Source organism: Aspergillus multicolor (genome assembly GCF_047715735.1).
Source record: "Aspergillus multicolor strain CBS 133.54 unplaced genomic scaffold BDW74scaffold_25, whole genome shotgun sequence".
Classification (NCBI taxonomy): domain Eukaryota; kingdom Fungi; phylum Ascomycota; class Eurotiomycetes; order Eurotiales; family Aspergillaceae; genus Aspergillus; species Aspergillus multicolor.
Genome location: NW_027395976.1, coordinates 340,641 through 352,948, shown reverse-complemented (window position 1 = coordinate 352,948; position 12,308 = coordinate 340,641). Strand labels below are relative to the sequence as shown.

Genomic DNA, 12,308 nt, shown 5'->3' with positions numbered 1-12,308 from the left:
CCCCACTGATACTCTGCGGGGGGCTAGTTACATTCGGATGAGCTTTGACACCAGCGACCTTTTGCTCTGCGCGACCAGTTCCCAACCCTCGTAATGAAGCCTGGCGGGTGCTACAAAACAACTTCAGGGCCCCAATCATCTTGCTGTCACTCTAGAGCACCTCGTCTCGTCAGAATTTATCCGAGCTTCGTGCCAGTTCGCCTGATTATCATCACCATGACTAGCAAGTATGCTCTGAAAGTCAGAGACCGTTTGCAAGCTTTTCATGTTCAGGATGGAGATGACCCCTTCTCAGCGCAAAAGACCAGTCGCGACGGCTGGCGATTGACAGTGGAGGAAGACTTGGGCCGATTGAAGTGGAAATATCTAAGGTCTGATCATGAAAGGGCTGCTCGCCCGCAAGACATGACGTCCAGATTCTATCTTGGCTTGCCAACAGCACGTTTCCTATATTGCCCCCACTCTCGTTGTCATTTGCTAACAGGGTTAGAAAGCTGCGGAGCAAGCTCCTCCATGGACACCCTCGGACGCGATTAGGAACGGGGCGCTCTACTACAGCCAGGTTCAAGTGAAAGAGCTCGGCTGCTGGGCGGCGGATCTGAGCTGCATCTATTTCGTTACGCCGATGCTGATCATCTCATGGTACATTACCCGAACGACCATTGACGAAGCGCACGCGATTGAGCTCATGAATTCCATTTTGACCTCTCAGAACCCAGATGGGGGCTGGCCTACTTACTGCGGCGAGGACACCACGCTCATGGGGACTATCCTTGTCTACGTGGCTCTGCGGCTGATGGGGGTATCAGCGGACCAACAAGCTCTAGTCAAAGCGCGTATCTGCCTGCTCGATATGGGCGGGGCAGTCCGCCTTCCCTCATGGGCCAAGCTCTGGCTTGCCCTACTCGGACTCTACGAATGGGAGGGCACCGACCCGTACCCTGTTGAGATGTGGTTACTTCCGGAATGGGTGCCCATAAGTCCTTGGGGATGGTACGTCCTCCCGCGGCAAGTCTACCTGGCCATGAGCTATTTGTCTACTAAGCGATTTACTATGCCATCGAATCCGCTACTCGACCAGATCCGCGAGGAGATTTTCGTGCAGCCTTATGACGAGGTGGACTTTGTAGCTTGTCGAGGAGCTACACTGCGGAGGTCTCGTGAGCTACGCAAGCCCTGGCCGCTGCTTCTGCTCAACTGGATTCTGATCAACATCTGGATCCCATGGTTCCGGTCAGACTCCCTTCTGAAGCGGGGCCTAGACCGAGTCTGGAGCATTATCGAGGAGTCGGAGAAAGCAACCAACTCGGTTGGCGGCATTAGTGTAGACTGCTTCCTCAATATGATAGCCTTCTACGACAAAGAGGGTCCGGATTCCGAGGGTCTTCGCCGCATCCAGGATGCCAGCCATGAGTATCTCTGGATGGGACCGCGCGGAATGCAGATGATGAGCATTCACGGCGGACACACCTGGGAGACAGCCATCGCAGTACAAACCTACGCCGAAGTCAGCCTCATAAACTCGCCAGAATGCCAACCAGCCGTGCACGCCGCATACAAGTTCCTCGTTGAGCAGCAGTACACCACGGATTTTGCCGAAGAATCACCCTGTCTTTTCTCTTCTCGGCTTGGAGGCTGGCCTTTTTCGATCAACTACCATGGCCTCGCGTGCTCCGACTGCACAGGCGAAGCCCTCAAGGCCATTCTCCTGGTCGAGAACAACAGCGATTTTCTCCGCCTTAGCACTGAACACAACCTCCAGCTCGGCGTGGACAATCTAATCATGGTCCAGAACCCCAGCGGCGGATATAGCAGCTTCGAACCCATCCGGGGCAGCCCGCTACTAGAGTACGTGAACGGCACCGAGATCTTCGGCAAAGTGATGGTTGAATACGACTACGTAGAGTGTACTTCTTCGTGCATCACGGCACTCGCTCTCTACCGCCAGCGGAATCCTCACTATCGGCGCAAAGACGTCGCTCGGACTATCGACCGCGGCGTGGCATACATCCTAAGTCAACAGCGATCAGACGGTAGCTGGATGGCTTATTGGGGCATTGCCTGCATCTACGGGGCGTTTTTCGCCATGGAAGCACTGGCGTGCGTGGGTCTTACATATGACAACAATCGCGCCGTGAAACGCGGTTGCGATTTTCTTGTCAAGCAGCAGCGGGATGATGGAGGGTGGGGAGAGACGATGCAGGTACGTTACGCAACCATACCTGACGCCCAATATCAATCACAAGGAGCTAATTGTCACACTTGCAGTCCATCATCGAAGACAAATACGTCCAGGCGGATACCTCGCACACCGTGCAGACCGCCTGGGCCTGTCTAGCCCTAATGCACGCGGAGTACCCCGACGCCGCCCCCACCCGAAGAGGAATCCGGCTAATAATCAGTCGGCAACGAGCGAGCGGAGAGTGGCCGCAAGAGAAGGGCGTCGGATGTGGGATTGTCACTTGGTGTGTTTTTTTCCTAGCGTTCCTGTGCCTTTAATTCCACTCCGTTATGCGTATGCTGATAGTGATGAGTGCAGTGAGCTGCTATATCATAGCTACCTCTACGCTTTTCCGATCCGGGCACTTGCTATGTACAGGGATAGATATGGGGATAAGCCGTTGATGTGAGGTGAATGAACCGCGTGAATGTGATAGCAGGCCGTACCTACAGGACAACTTGAGCAAGCAGGTTGCTGGATATTTTCAAGGTGGAAAAGTTGTCTATGGCGTTAAGAAAAAAAAGAAACATACTTACGTCAATACCATAGTACTGTACCTTACTGTGTTACCATCGGGACGCAGTCTGACGCCGTCTCAACACCAGGGCTAGGCAGGAGGGTTGTAACTGGTGCAAAAGATTAAATAAATAACTAGTGGCAAAGCGTACGCGCTATTACTAAAATATCATACTGGGAAAAAGAGAGTTTTTGATATTAAGATTATACTACCGTAGTAGTCTAGGGGGCTAAGAACGCATGGTAATCCCCTATTTGGCAAGGGGTCCTTTCCACATCCCGGACCTTATTTGAATTAAAGGGATATTATTTCCTGGGATCCTTCTTCCTTGCGATGGACGCCTTGATGTGGTGTGTTAAGCATGCGATGACATGGCCAAACTGATTCATGTGCTCCCGGATGAGAGTGTTCCATGGCCCGAAGGTGCGCATGCGACAGTATGCCTAGGCAGTGATGGCATCCCCCTTCTCCAGGTATTGGAGATAGTCCTCTCCAGTGTCTACCATTGTGAGGAAGATCCGGTGCTTATCTTGAGAGACCACCAGGCAGCTATAAAATGGTTTACATATGTCAGCCTCGAAACGCCGATTGCTAACAAGGGTAATAAAAAGCGTAGTGACTTACTGGCCATTGAATATTGGCAGAGGCTGGAGCCGAGCAAAATACCAGGTGGCAGCCACGCTCCCCTCTTGCATTAGGATCCGCCGTGATATCTTGCTCCGGAAGGAGCCGTCGATCCCCGCCTTGAACTTGGCTTGCTTGAATTTGGCCCTGAACTTGGCCTTCGCAAAGGCCCACTCGAAGCCCTGCCTTCAGACAGGTCGTTCAACCCATTCAGAAAAACACATCAGGGCTGCCTGAGGGGTCGTCTCGTCCTCCGCGTCCGGAATCTCCGGAAAAGTGGCTCCATCGTCGTGGTATTCTGATCCGTCTTCTGAGATGACTGATTCCATCTCAGTGTCATAACCCAAGTCCTCGTCGGGTACAGGTGCCTCCCTGCCCTTCTCCTGTCCACGGGTACCCAGGATGCCGCCCCAACGGTCCTCCTTCGGCTCGTCGAGTTCAAAGCTGGGGATCATGGTGTCACGGCCCTTGACTCGGACAACTTGCTCCTGGACCTGGCGCACACCTCGGAACTGCCCCGCGTGCTTCATCGTGGCCTTGCAGTCTTCGACCTGCTGGCAGCCCTCTATAATATCCAGAAAGCTATGGAAGTCATTGGTGCCCTCCTCTTGGAACGTCTTCACGGCCGCTTCGCAGGAACAATCTACTCTGAACTCTTCGAGTCTGTCCAAAAAGTCCTGGCGGGAATACAATTTTTCACAAAAGATTCGTAGCAGCAGGAACTGCTGTTAGTTCATCTTTGAGCCAGATTGCAGCCAGCCTTCTTCCGTATCATGGAGGGACATCCCGTCTCATCCGAAGATAGCGAACGGAAGGTTCTGCTCTTGATATCGTGGAACTTTTCGGTGGATTCAGACGAGAAGTCTAACTGGCGGGATTTCAATGTAGACAGCTCCCACGGCTTGAAGAAGTCGGTGATTCCATCGTGCTCTGATGGCGACTTCGTGAGGTCGAGCCATTGGAGATGATTCTAAACTCCGCCGGTCGATCTCGTCGGTAGTTGCGGCCTCGACCTCGGTGAAGAGGTATCAGCGGCAGGATCGGCGGACTTCCTTGTTGCTGGTCGTGATCGGTTCTCTGCTCAATCAACGGGTCTAGTGCTTTTTTGCCTCCGGTGTGGTGGGTGTGATTGTGGGAGAATTTGCGGAAGCAAAGTCCGAGGATCGGTGAGTCAGGTACAGTACGGGGCAGAAGGGACACTGCTCGACCGTAACAGAACATGACCCCGTTAATTCTAGGCTGGCGGCCATGACCGACGTCCAAGGGAGCATATCCTTCCCACCAATGAATGGAAGGTGAGAAGCCGGTACCGGACCTGGCCCGACACACGCAACACATCCAAACGGCCATGGCGACACGGTAAGGTGCGTAATTTGCAACAAACCAGGAACAGACCCAACTGATCAGCATCATGCAACCCAATACAACATCCACAGCACAGCTCCACCAATCGCTCTCATTGGCCTCCTCGACTTATCTCTACCCAGTCTCCTTGAAGCCCTACAAACTCCATCTCAACAAAAACTATACGTAAACTGACATATTCTGTCAAGCATGGCTGTGTACCCCATCTAGCCTATACATCTATTTCTACGGTATGGATCCATACGTTCATATTCCATCCTGGCATTGTACTACTCCTTCAATGCTATCGCTACCTATACCGCTACCACTGCCGCTGACTACCAAGACTTTACCGTTCCATGCACCCACCCAGAAAACAGCAACAGCAAGCCATCCTGTCTCTATCTCCAATCCCTTCCCTCGAAGCCAATCCAAGGCGCCCCCAACTTTCCCAATCCAAGCCCACCTCCAAAGTCAAGAATCCAAAAAGCCAAAGTCCAGATCACACACATCAAGTCCCAAATCCAAAGAGATGCAAATCCCCCACTCACGCCATTGAGTGAGGGAGAGCAAACGTTAGGCCGCCTCCGTGCCACTCCTCATCTCCCCCAACGGCCTAACATCTTGATTCCTGAGGGCCCTCCGCCGATAAAACACACGCTTCGCCCACTTCCACGCCTCAACACCAACGAAGAACAAGACCGCTTCAACAAACACAATGCCCCATTCCCAGCTGATCCCGGTGTGCTTGAAGACAACGGTATTTAGGACGGGAATGTAAAGAATTGGGAAGGTGGTGATCCAGCCGGCCATAATACTCCAAAAGAGAAACTTATTGCGCCAGACGTCGTACATCCACTGCGTGAAGTATTTCTTGCTGTCCGGCTGCATGCGGAAGAACGAGAGGCGGAGATTAACCATTTCCCATGCCAGGAAGAGCGCGAACCACGTTAGGCACACGAATGTTGTGGCGCGCGCACGGAAAACCAAATCGCAGGCTTCAGAGTACTCCCTATTACATCCGGACGCGAGATTCCCGTCGCCGAATCCCCACATGCGCAGAGAAAATGCAGAAAGACAGAGTGCGGCGGTCCAGATACCATAAAAGATGATATCGACGATGATTTCCCAAGTAAAGATACCTTGCTTGGCTTGCGGTGGTCGATCCATGATATCCGGTGCTGCAACTTCCATGCCAAGACCCATGTCCGGCATGCCCGAGGTGATCATGATAATCCAGAGGATCTCGACCGGTGCAAGCGGGAACACGGATTTGCCGTCGAGGTCTTTGAAGGCGAGGCCGATGAGCAGCGTGCATGCTTGCGCAATGTTCTCGGACAGCAGGTGTAGCACGAACTTTTGGATGTTGTCGAAGATGCGCCGGCCTTCTTCGACAGCGTTGAGAATCGACGCGAAGTTGTCGTCGGTGAGAATGATATCCGATGCATCTTTAGCAACGTCAGACCCAGCTTGGCCCATGGCGATTCCGACGTCGGCGTGTTTAAGAGAGGGAGAATCATTAACTCCATCACCGGTCATGGCCGCGAATCGACCGCGTCGGTGGAGGGCGTTAATCATGCGTACTTTTGTCTGCGGGGCACAGCGAGCAATTACCAGAGGAAGAGTGGGGAGGTCATCGATCTCCTCCTCAGAGAGTCGATCGAACTGGGCGGCCGTCATAACCATAGCTTCTGCTACATCTGCCCCTAGCACTGACATGTCCGTCGGAAGGATGCCGACCTGCTGGGCAATGGCTTTGGCCGTTCCTGGGTGGTCGCCGGTCACCATGTGCACCGTGATGCCTGCCCTGTAGCAAGCCGCAATTGATCCTGCAGTCTCAGGGCGTGGCGGGTCATACAATCCAATGAGCCCCAGGAAGCAGAGGTTCTTCTCAACTTCATCACGGCTGATATCAGACCCCTCGAGGACTCTGCTTTGCTCGTTGTACGGCCGATGAGCCAGTGCCAGCACGCGTAAGCCCAACTTGGCAAGTTCCTCCATGTTTTGGAAGATCTCATTGCGCATCTTATCAGTCAAGGCAACAGGATATGATGACGTCTCGTCCCAGACAACAGTAGTGCAGGCGTCAACAATTCTCTCGACCGCACCCTTAGTGAAAACCATGCTGCGCTCCTCTTCTTGAGTCACCTTGCTGAAGATCACAGACATCCTTTTGACAGTTGAATCGAACGGAAACTCTGCTTTCTGGTGCCACACAGCCTTTGAGCCCTTGGTCCACCGGTCTCGGTTCCAGTTGAAACGAGAGGCAAACACTTCAATGGCAATCTCAGTTGGCTCACCTCGTGCACGCCAGTCCCCTTCCTCAGATTTGAACACATGAGACAGGTTCGCCATGGATGCAACGTCCAGGAAATCTTCGAGTGCACGGTTGCCCTCAACTAGACCTTCGACATTCTCAGCCGAAGGGCCTTCTTTCTCATCGTCAAAGTCCATGGGAGACAGTGGAGTGAAAGTGACATCGCCAACAGTGGGGTTGAACGGCTCGTTCGAGCTACCCACAGAGTAGGTCCCCCGCGAAGGTATCCAGGCTTTCTTGACCACCATCTTACCCTGAGTCAAGGTACCGGTCTTATCGGAGCAGATATTCGTCACCGCTCCGAGCGCCTCCAGCGAATCCAACTTGCGAACAATGACGTTTCGTTCAACCATGCGCTTGGTCCCGACAGCCATGGTAATTGTAAGAACGACCACCAAGCAGGCAGGAATCATACTTAGCCCGGTTCCAACGGCGTATAAGATGACCTCATTATCATCTGAAAAGAGGTTCGCGGCCATGACGATGATGGCAAAGAGCACAGCGACACCAAACAACAGAATAGCGAGTTTCGACAGCTTCCGCTGTAACGGGGTACCCACATTAACTCCAAGGAAGCGGCCAACTGCGTCGGTTCCAGTCAACGTCCATGCCTGGAGGTACCAGCGTTTCTTGGTCTCGCCCTCGGGGCCACGCTTGACTGGACGGCGTTTGCTGTTGGTGGCACGAAGGGCAGCTGCGATAGAACCTATCTCTGTAGCCATGCCGGTATTCACCACCACACCACGAGCACGGCCACGAGTAACAGTGCTCGAACTGTAGGCTAAATTCAGCCTGTCTCCGGGGCCAGTTTCTTCCTTGAACGTAGAATCACATTCCTTTTGCACCGGAAGGGATTCACCGGTGAGAAGGGCTTCATCAGTCTCGAAGTTGACGGCTTCGACCAATCTAACCAAGTCAGTAAGCTTGTCTTCTTTACTACGCCATTTGGCTGTGGTAAGGCAACTCACCGGATATCAGCAGGAACAGTATCACCAGTCCTCAACTCAACCATATCACCGGGAACAATATCCGCCGACGGAACGGAGAAGGTCTGGCCGTCTCTCGAAACAGTACCAGTAGGCGAACTTAACGAATGCAACGATTCCATAGTCTTCTCGGCAGCATACTCCTGGAAGAAGCCGACGACGATATTCAAAGCAATAACAGCGGTAATCACGCCTCCCTCAATCCACGATTGGATTCCGAAACTGACCGCCATGGCCAGAATCAGCACCTGCGACGACGAATTGGATCAGACTCTGGGAGTTCTTGTACAAAAGAAGGGAAGGGGATAGAGTAAAGTGGGCCGCTTAACTAGCATCATTGCGTTGGCCACCTGGCGCACGAGGATCTTAACCACGGAGACGCCTTCGCCTTCATCCAGCTGGTTGGGGCCGTATTGCTGAAGACGGCGGGATGCCTCATCTCTGGTCAATCCCTCGTCAATATTGGTCCCAAGTTCTCTCAAGACAACGTCGAATGGGAGACAATATGCCGGCAGGCTTAGGGCAGCATGACCAGGTTGTATCCCTCCAGAGTCGGCAGTCTTTTCGCGAGCCATTACGAGCGAGTCAGGAAGCTAAGAAGATAGACTCAGACAGCAATAGGGCACAGTGGCAAGCGAGGTTTAGCGATTGATCAAGGTTGATGAGCAATGAAGACCGCTCGGGGGAAGTGTTCAGACTTAAGTGCCCAAGGGGCGAGCACTGATAGACCGATCCACTGTCTGCGGGATGACGGCATTGATTCTTCCCCTCCACCATGATAAAAAAATCCTCCACACCAGATAGTAGCGATTGGTAGAGACGAGGTAATCATCTTGGCGCCCAGGCCGACATCCTTGGCCACGGTCTTGGACTGGGCTGGAAAGGTGGGATGGCACGTTGCGGATGAAACCCAACTAGGAAGGTGAGTCCGGATGCGAGCCCAGGGCGCAGATGAGGTTAGCTAACTTAACCTCATTCCATGTACTGTCGACAATGTTTGGGCGATTCCCAGTATGAAAGCCTCAGCACCTCTCGCTTCTGCGGCCTTCACTTTCTCGCCAGCCTGTCGCTGAACGAAACGTCGATGCCGTTATTATCCGAGTAGCAGTCCAGAAGAACCTTACCCCCACTTGTCTCCGCGGCGAGCCCCAGACTGCAAGAGCACGTGTCTGCCTGCTCAAGGTGGTTGGTGATGCGGGCTCTTGGCAGCTTGCCCGCTCTTCTTGGCGCGTTCTGGAAAAGTCCACTGCATCTCAGATCAGTACCCTTATGCAGGCTAACACAGCATTTGGAGACGAGTGCATTGCCGCTCAGGAATAGAATCAGAACGCCCTAGGCCACTGCCAAACCTACCTCGATCTCTGCTGCCCAGTTTCAACCGCCAAATCGGTTTTTCATGCTAAATCCCCCCCCCCCCTAGGGCACAGTAACCAAGCTAATCAAGATGACCATCAGTATCCAGTTCACATAAAGCAAGCATAATATAACTGATAATCGATTCTATACATGATGGCAGGCTATATACTGTAGCAAACAAAGTCCAGGCTGATCGTCAAGGATATATTGATGAAAACGCCCAAATGCATTGTGTTTTGATGTTCTACACGCCAAATAGATGGTCATGAAATATATGAATAGACATGGCGAGCTTTATCTATGTCTTGCGCTGAGACTAGCAAATGCATCCGGGCTGTGCCGTCCGCTTTGCAAGCCATTGATATCCACGCTTTGCTGGCTCATATGGCCACGCATAAACCCGGTATTGACAGGAGCATTATATGGATTCGCATTCGTACCATACGCAGACGGCTGTGATGGGACCTGAACTGGGTTTTGCGTTCCTGTTGCAGCTGCAAACCCCAAAAATGGATTCTGACTCCCAACCGCCTGGGGAGCATTGGCTTGATTCGCTGGTGGATTCTGACCTTGACCAGCGGGTACACCTCCGAATGCTGCCTGGGGCTGTGGCGCCGCCTGTTGTTCCGGAATAGCAGGAGGAGGCGCAGAGAAGTTGTACAAGGCGAGAATACTGTTCTTATCAACTCGACCCGTGGGATGCGCGGCAAACGGTTGCGCAGGTTGTTGGTACCCGAATGGAGATTGAGATGCAGGCTGAGCAGCGTACCCATTGAATGAGGCGTTGGGAGCTGCCATGGTTGATTGGAAAGGGTTGAATGAACCCTGACCGGGCTGCGGAGCTTGAAACCCGAGCTGCGGTTGTGCTTGCGGCTGCTGTAGTTGTTGTGCAGGTGCTTGTGGTTGTTGTTGCTGTTGCTGCTGGAAAGGAGACGGTTGTCCAAATGGTGATGACGATGACGATAAGGAGGGCATAGTATTTGCATGCTGCAGGGAAGGCGGGAAACCAGCCCCAACGCCAGTTGGGACGGCTGAGTTTTGTGGTTGAAATGCTGTTTGCGGTTGCGGCGCGGAGACTTGGCTGAAAAATGGATTTGTTTGAGTTGAGTAAGGATTCTGCAGAGGAGTGTTCAGGCTAGGCTGAGCAGGAGCCTGAGCCCCAGTCTGAAAGAATGGGTTGTTCCCGCTATCGAGTGGTTGTGGGGATGCAGCAAAGCCAGCTGGGGATGGAGAGAATGGAGAAGCAAGAGGCTGGGTGTATGTCGGGAGTGAGTTTTGTCTGTTCGGATAACCCCCAGTGGAGTGAGGGAACAGAGGCTGTGCCACTTGGAGGTTCTGGAAAGACTGCTCGAGGGATTGGGTCGGTTGCGGTTGGGGGGGAACCTGGGCCGGAGCCTGAGGTTGCGGCGCAGACATGTCAAAAGGATTATAACTCAGTCCGACTGGCTGCGACGGCTGTGTCGGCGGTTTGGCATCCAGTTGATCGAAAGGATTGACGGATGCACCACTTGTTGTAGCAGCCGGTGTCCTGACTTGCGGTGTCTGCCTGCCTTCTCCCAGCCTCCTCAGTGTCTCAACTGTCTTGTCGAAATTACCGTCCAATTCCCTGAGAGCAGTAGTGTTCCTGCGCTCATTGGCGAAACCCATCTCCCTCAACTTTGCGAGCTTAGCATCAAACGATGAACGGCGCATATCGCTGGTGGGCGAGTCTGGACCATGGCTACTGGCAGAGTGGCGGTTGAGGTTCACGGCAGACGAGGCAGACCGAAGGCCGAACCCGAACGGGCGGGCAGGTTTCGGAGGTAACGGCGGAGGTGTGCCCTCTGGTGACCTTGTATAGCTCGGATCCTTTCGGCTTGGTGGCTTTGGCTTCCCATCCTCCAGTGTCCTTGTCTGATATTTCTGCCGAATAAACCGTTCCATGCATGCGTCGGATTCGTCGATATCGGTTGGGACGGGTGGCTGGACGTTCCTGGGGTTGTAAATCTTGTTTACGAGGATGTTTCCATGGCACTTCATATTCTAGCGGCCATCTCCATTAGCAGTGTCCTCCTGCACAGTTTATTTAAATAACTCACATCGACCTGGTCCGAAGCCCAACTGTCCATACTCAGTGATTTAATCTTTGATATATGGGTTCCCATCTTCCTGTGTAGGGCCGCACATCGCATGCATAGGAAAATGCCTAACTGTATCGCCCGTATTAGTTACCTTCGGAGTCGGTTTGGAATCGGTAGAGGTACGTACATTCCAGCTAGCCCATCCTATAAACACGACAATTGGTTAGCTGGGACATGTCCTGGGTAGAACTGAAGAGCCGATCATACCTGGATTCATCGCAGAGCAGTCGGCACAACGGTCATTGCCAGGAACCGACCGGATGAGGTCCTGCAATGCACGCTCATTGCGCTGCTGCTGGCGTTTACTGATACCGGCGACCATGGTGGACTGTTGCGGAGGATATTGAGAATAGGAGGGAGCGCGGCGCGGCCGGGAGATTCGGACAGAGCGGAGTTATCAAGATAGCGGCGGTGATAAGAGAATGTATAGAATTAACGAGTGGATAAGCAGCACATAACTATCAACACGTGTGCTGTCATAAGTCTATTGCAGTATATGCAAGTAAGGGATGATGAAAGGAAGATGAAAGAAAGCGTGGGCAGTAAAAGGAGAGAGAGCAAGTGCCAGGAGCTGTGGAGGTGGGGAAGCCGCCGCCGCCATATTATTGCAGGTCTGGATGGCTCCGAACCGGACTTTTAGGCATGCAGGGCCAGGGCATTTTGGTTTCGTCACACTCAAATTGACAGCCAGGGTCATGGCCCAAGCTTGAATTTCAGACTCTCATTGTCTGTTCTACAGTCTACTGGCACAGAAAACATGCTCTGGGCACTTCGGGAAAATATAGCCCCTGTCTATAAAAAACCTTGGCTTCTTATCAATGGC

The 12,308-nt window shown here is 52.9% G+C and overlaps 4 protein-coding genes across 4 annotated transcripts; 1 reads left to right on the top strand and 3 right to left on the bottom strand.

The window, feature by feature from the left end:
* Positions 1-216: 216 nt before the first annotated feature.
* Positions 217-2,630, top strand: BDW74DRAFT_186967 (uncharacterized protein; the record flags this gene model as incomplete). Its single annotated transcript, XM_073731362.1, has 4 exons — positions 217-442; positions 507-2,203; positions 2,269-2,465; positions 2,540-2,630. 4 exons carry the CDS (start codon positions 217-219, stop codon positions 2,628-2,630), a joined length of 2,211 nt encoding a protein of 736 aa, XP_073580971.1.
* A 551-nt stretch (positions 2,631-3,181) lies between these two features.
* Positions 3,182-3,892, bottom strand: BDW74DRAFT_181091 (uncharacterized protein; the record flags this gene model as incomplete). The annotated part of the gene is made up of 3 exons (XM_073729916.1): positions 3,182-3,287; positions 3,363-3,548; positions 3,585-3,892. 3 exons carry the CDS (start codon positions 3,890-3,892, stop codon positions 3,182-3,184), a joined length of 600 nt encoding a protein of 199 aa, XP_073580970.1.
* Positions 3,893-5,156: 1,264 nt separating this feature from the next.
* On the bottom strand, positions 5,157-8,915 carry BDW74DRAFT_158847 (cation-translocating P-type ATPase). Its single transcript, XM_073725380.1, has 3 exons — positions 8,339-8,915; positions 7,992-8,257; positions 5,157-7,929 (listed from the first exon to the last, which is right to left on the bottom strand). Exons 1-3 carry the CDS (start codon positions 8,582-8,584, stop codon positions 5,283-5,285), a joined length of 3,159 nt encoding a protein of 1,052 aa, XP_073580969.1. The 5' UTR covers positions 8,585-8,915; the 3' UTR covers positions 5,157-5,282.
* A 620-nt stretch (positions 8,916-9,535) lies between these two features.
* On the bottom strand, positions 9,536-11,888 carry BDW74DRAFT_65953 (putative GTPase activating protein for Arf). The gene is made up of 4 exons (XM_073733389.1): positions 11,693-11,888; positions 11,613-11,629; positions 11,444-11,554; positions 9,536-11,387 (listed from the first exon to the last, which is right to left on the bottom strand). Exons 1-4 carry the CDS (start codon positions 11,805-11,807, stop codon positions 9,660-9,662), a joined length of 1,971 nt encoding a protein of 656 aa, XP_073580968.1. The 5' UTR covers positions 11,808-11,888; the 3' UTR covers positions 9,536-9,659.
* Between the last annotated feature and the right edge of the window lie 420 nt (positions 11,889-12,308).

Bases quoted from the DNA above. Each gene is read 5' to 3' on its own strand.
- BDW74DRAFT_65953 (XM_073733389.1), bottom strand. From the start codon at position 11,807: ATGGTCGCCGGTATCAGTAAACGCCAGCAGCAGCGCAATGAGCGTGCA. The intron at 11,388-11,443 runs GTGAGTTATTTA...GATGGCCGCTAG, and splicing joins GGGCTTCGGACCAGGTCGAT to AATATGAAGTGCCATGGAAA.
- BDW74DRAFT_158847 (XM_073725380.1), bottom strand. From the start codon at position 8,584: ATGGCTCGCGAAAAGACTGCCGACTCTGGAGGGATACAACCTGGTCAT. The intron at 8,258-8,338 runs GTTAAGCGGCCC...TCGTCGTCGCAG, and splicing joins TGGCCAACGCAATGATGCTA to GTGCTGATTCTGGCCATGGC. The intron at 7,930-7,991 runs GTGAGTTGCCTT...TGACTTGGTTAG, and splicing joins ACTGTTCCTGCTGATATCCG to ATTGGTCGAAGCCGTCAACT.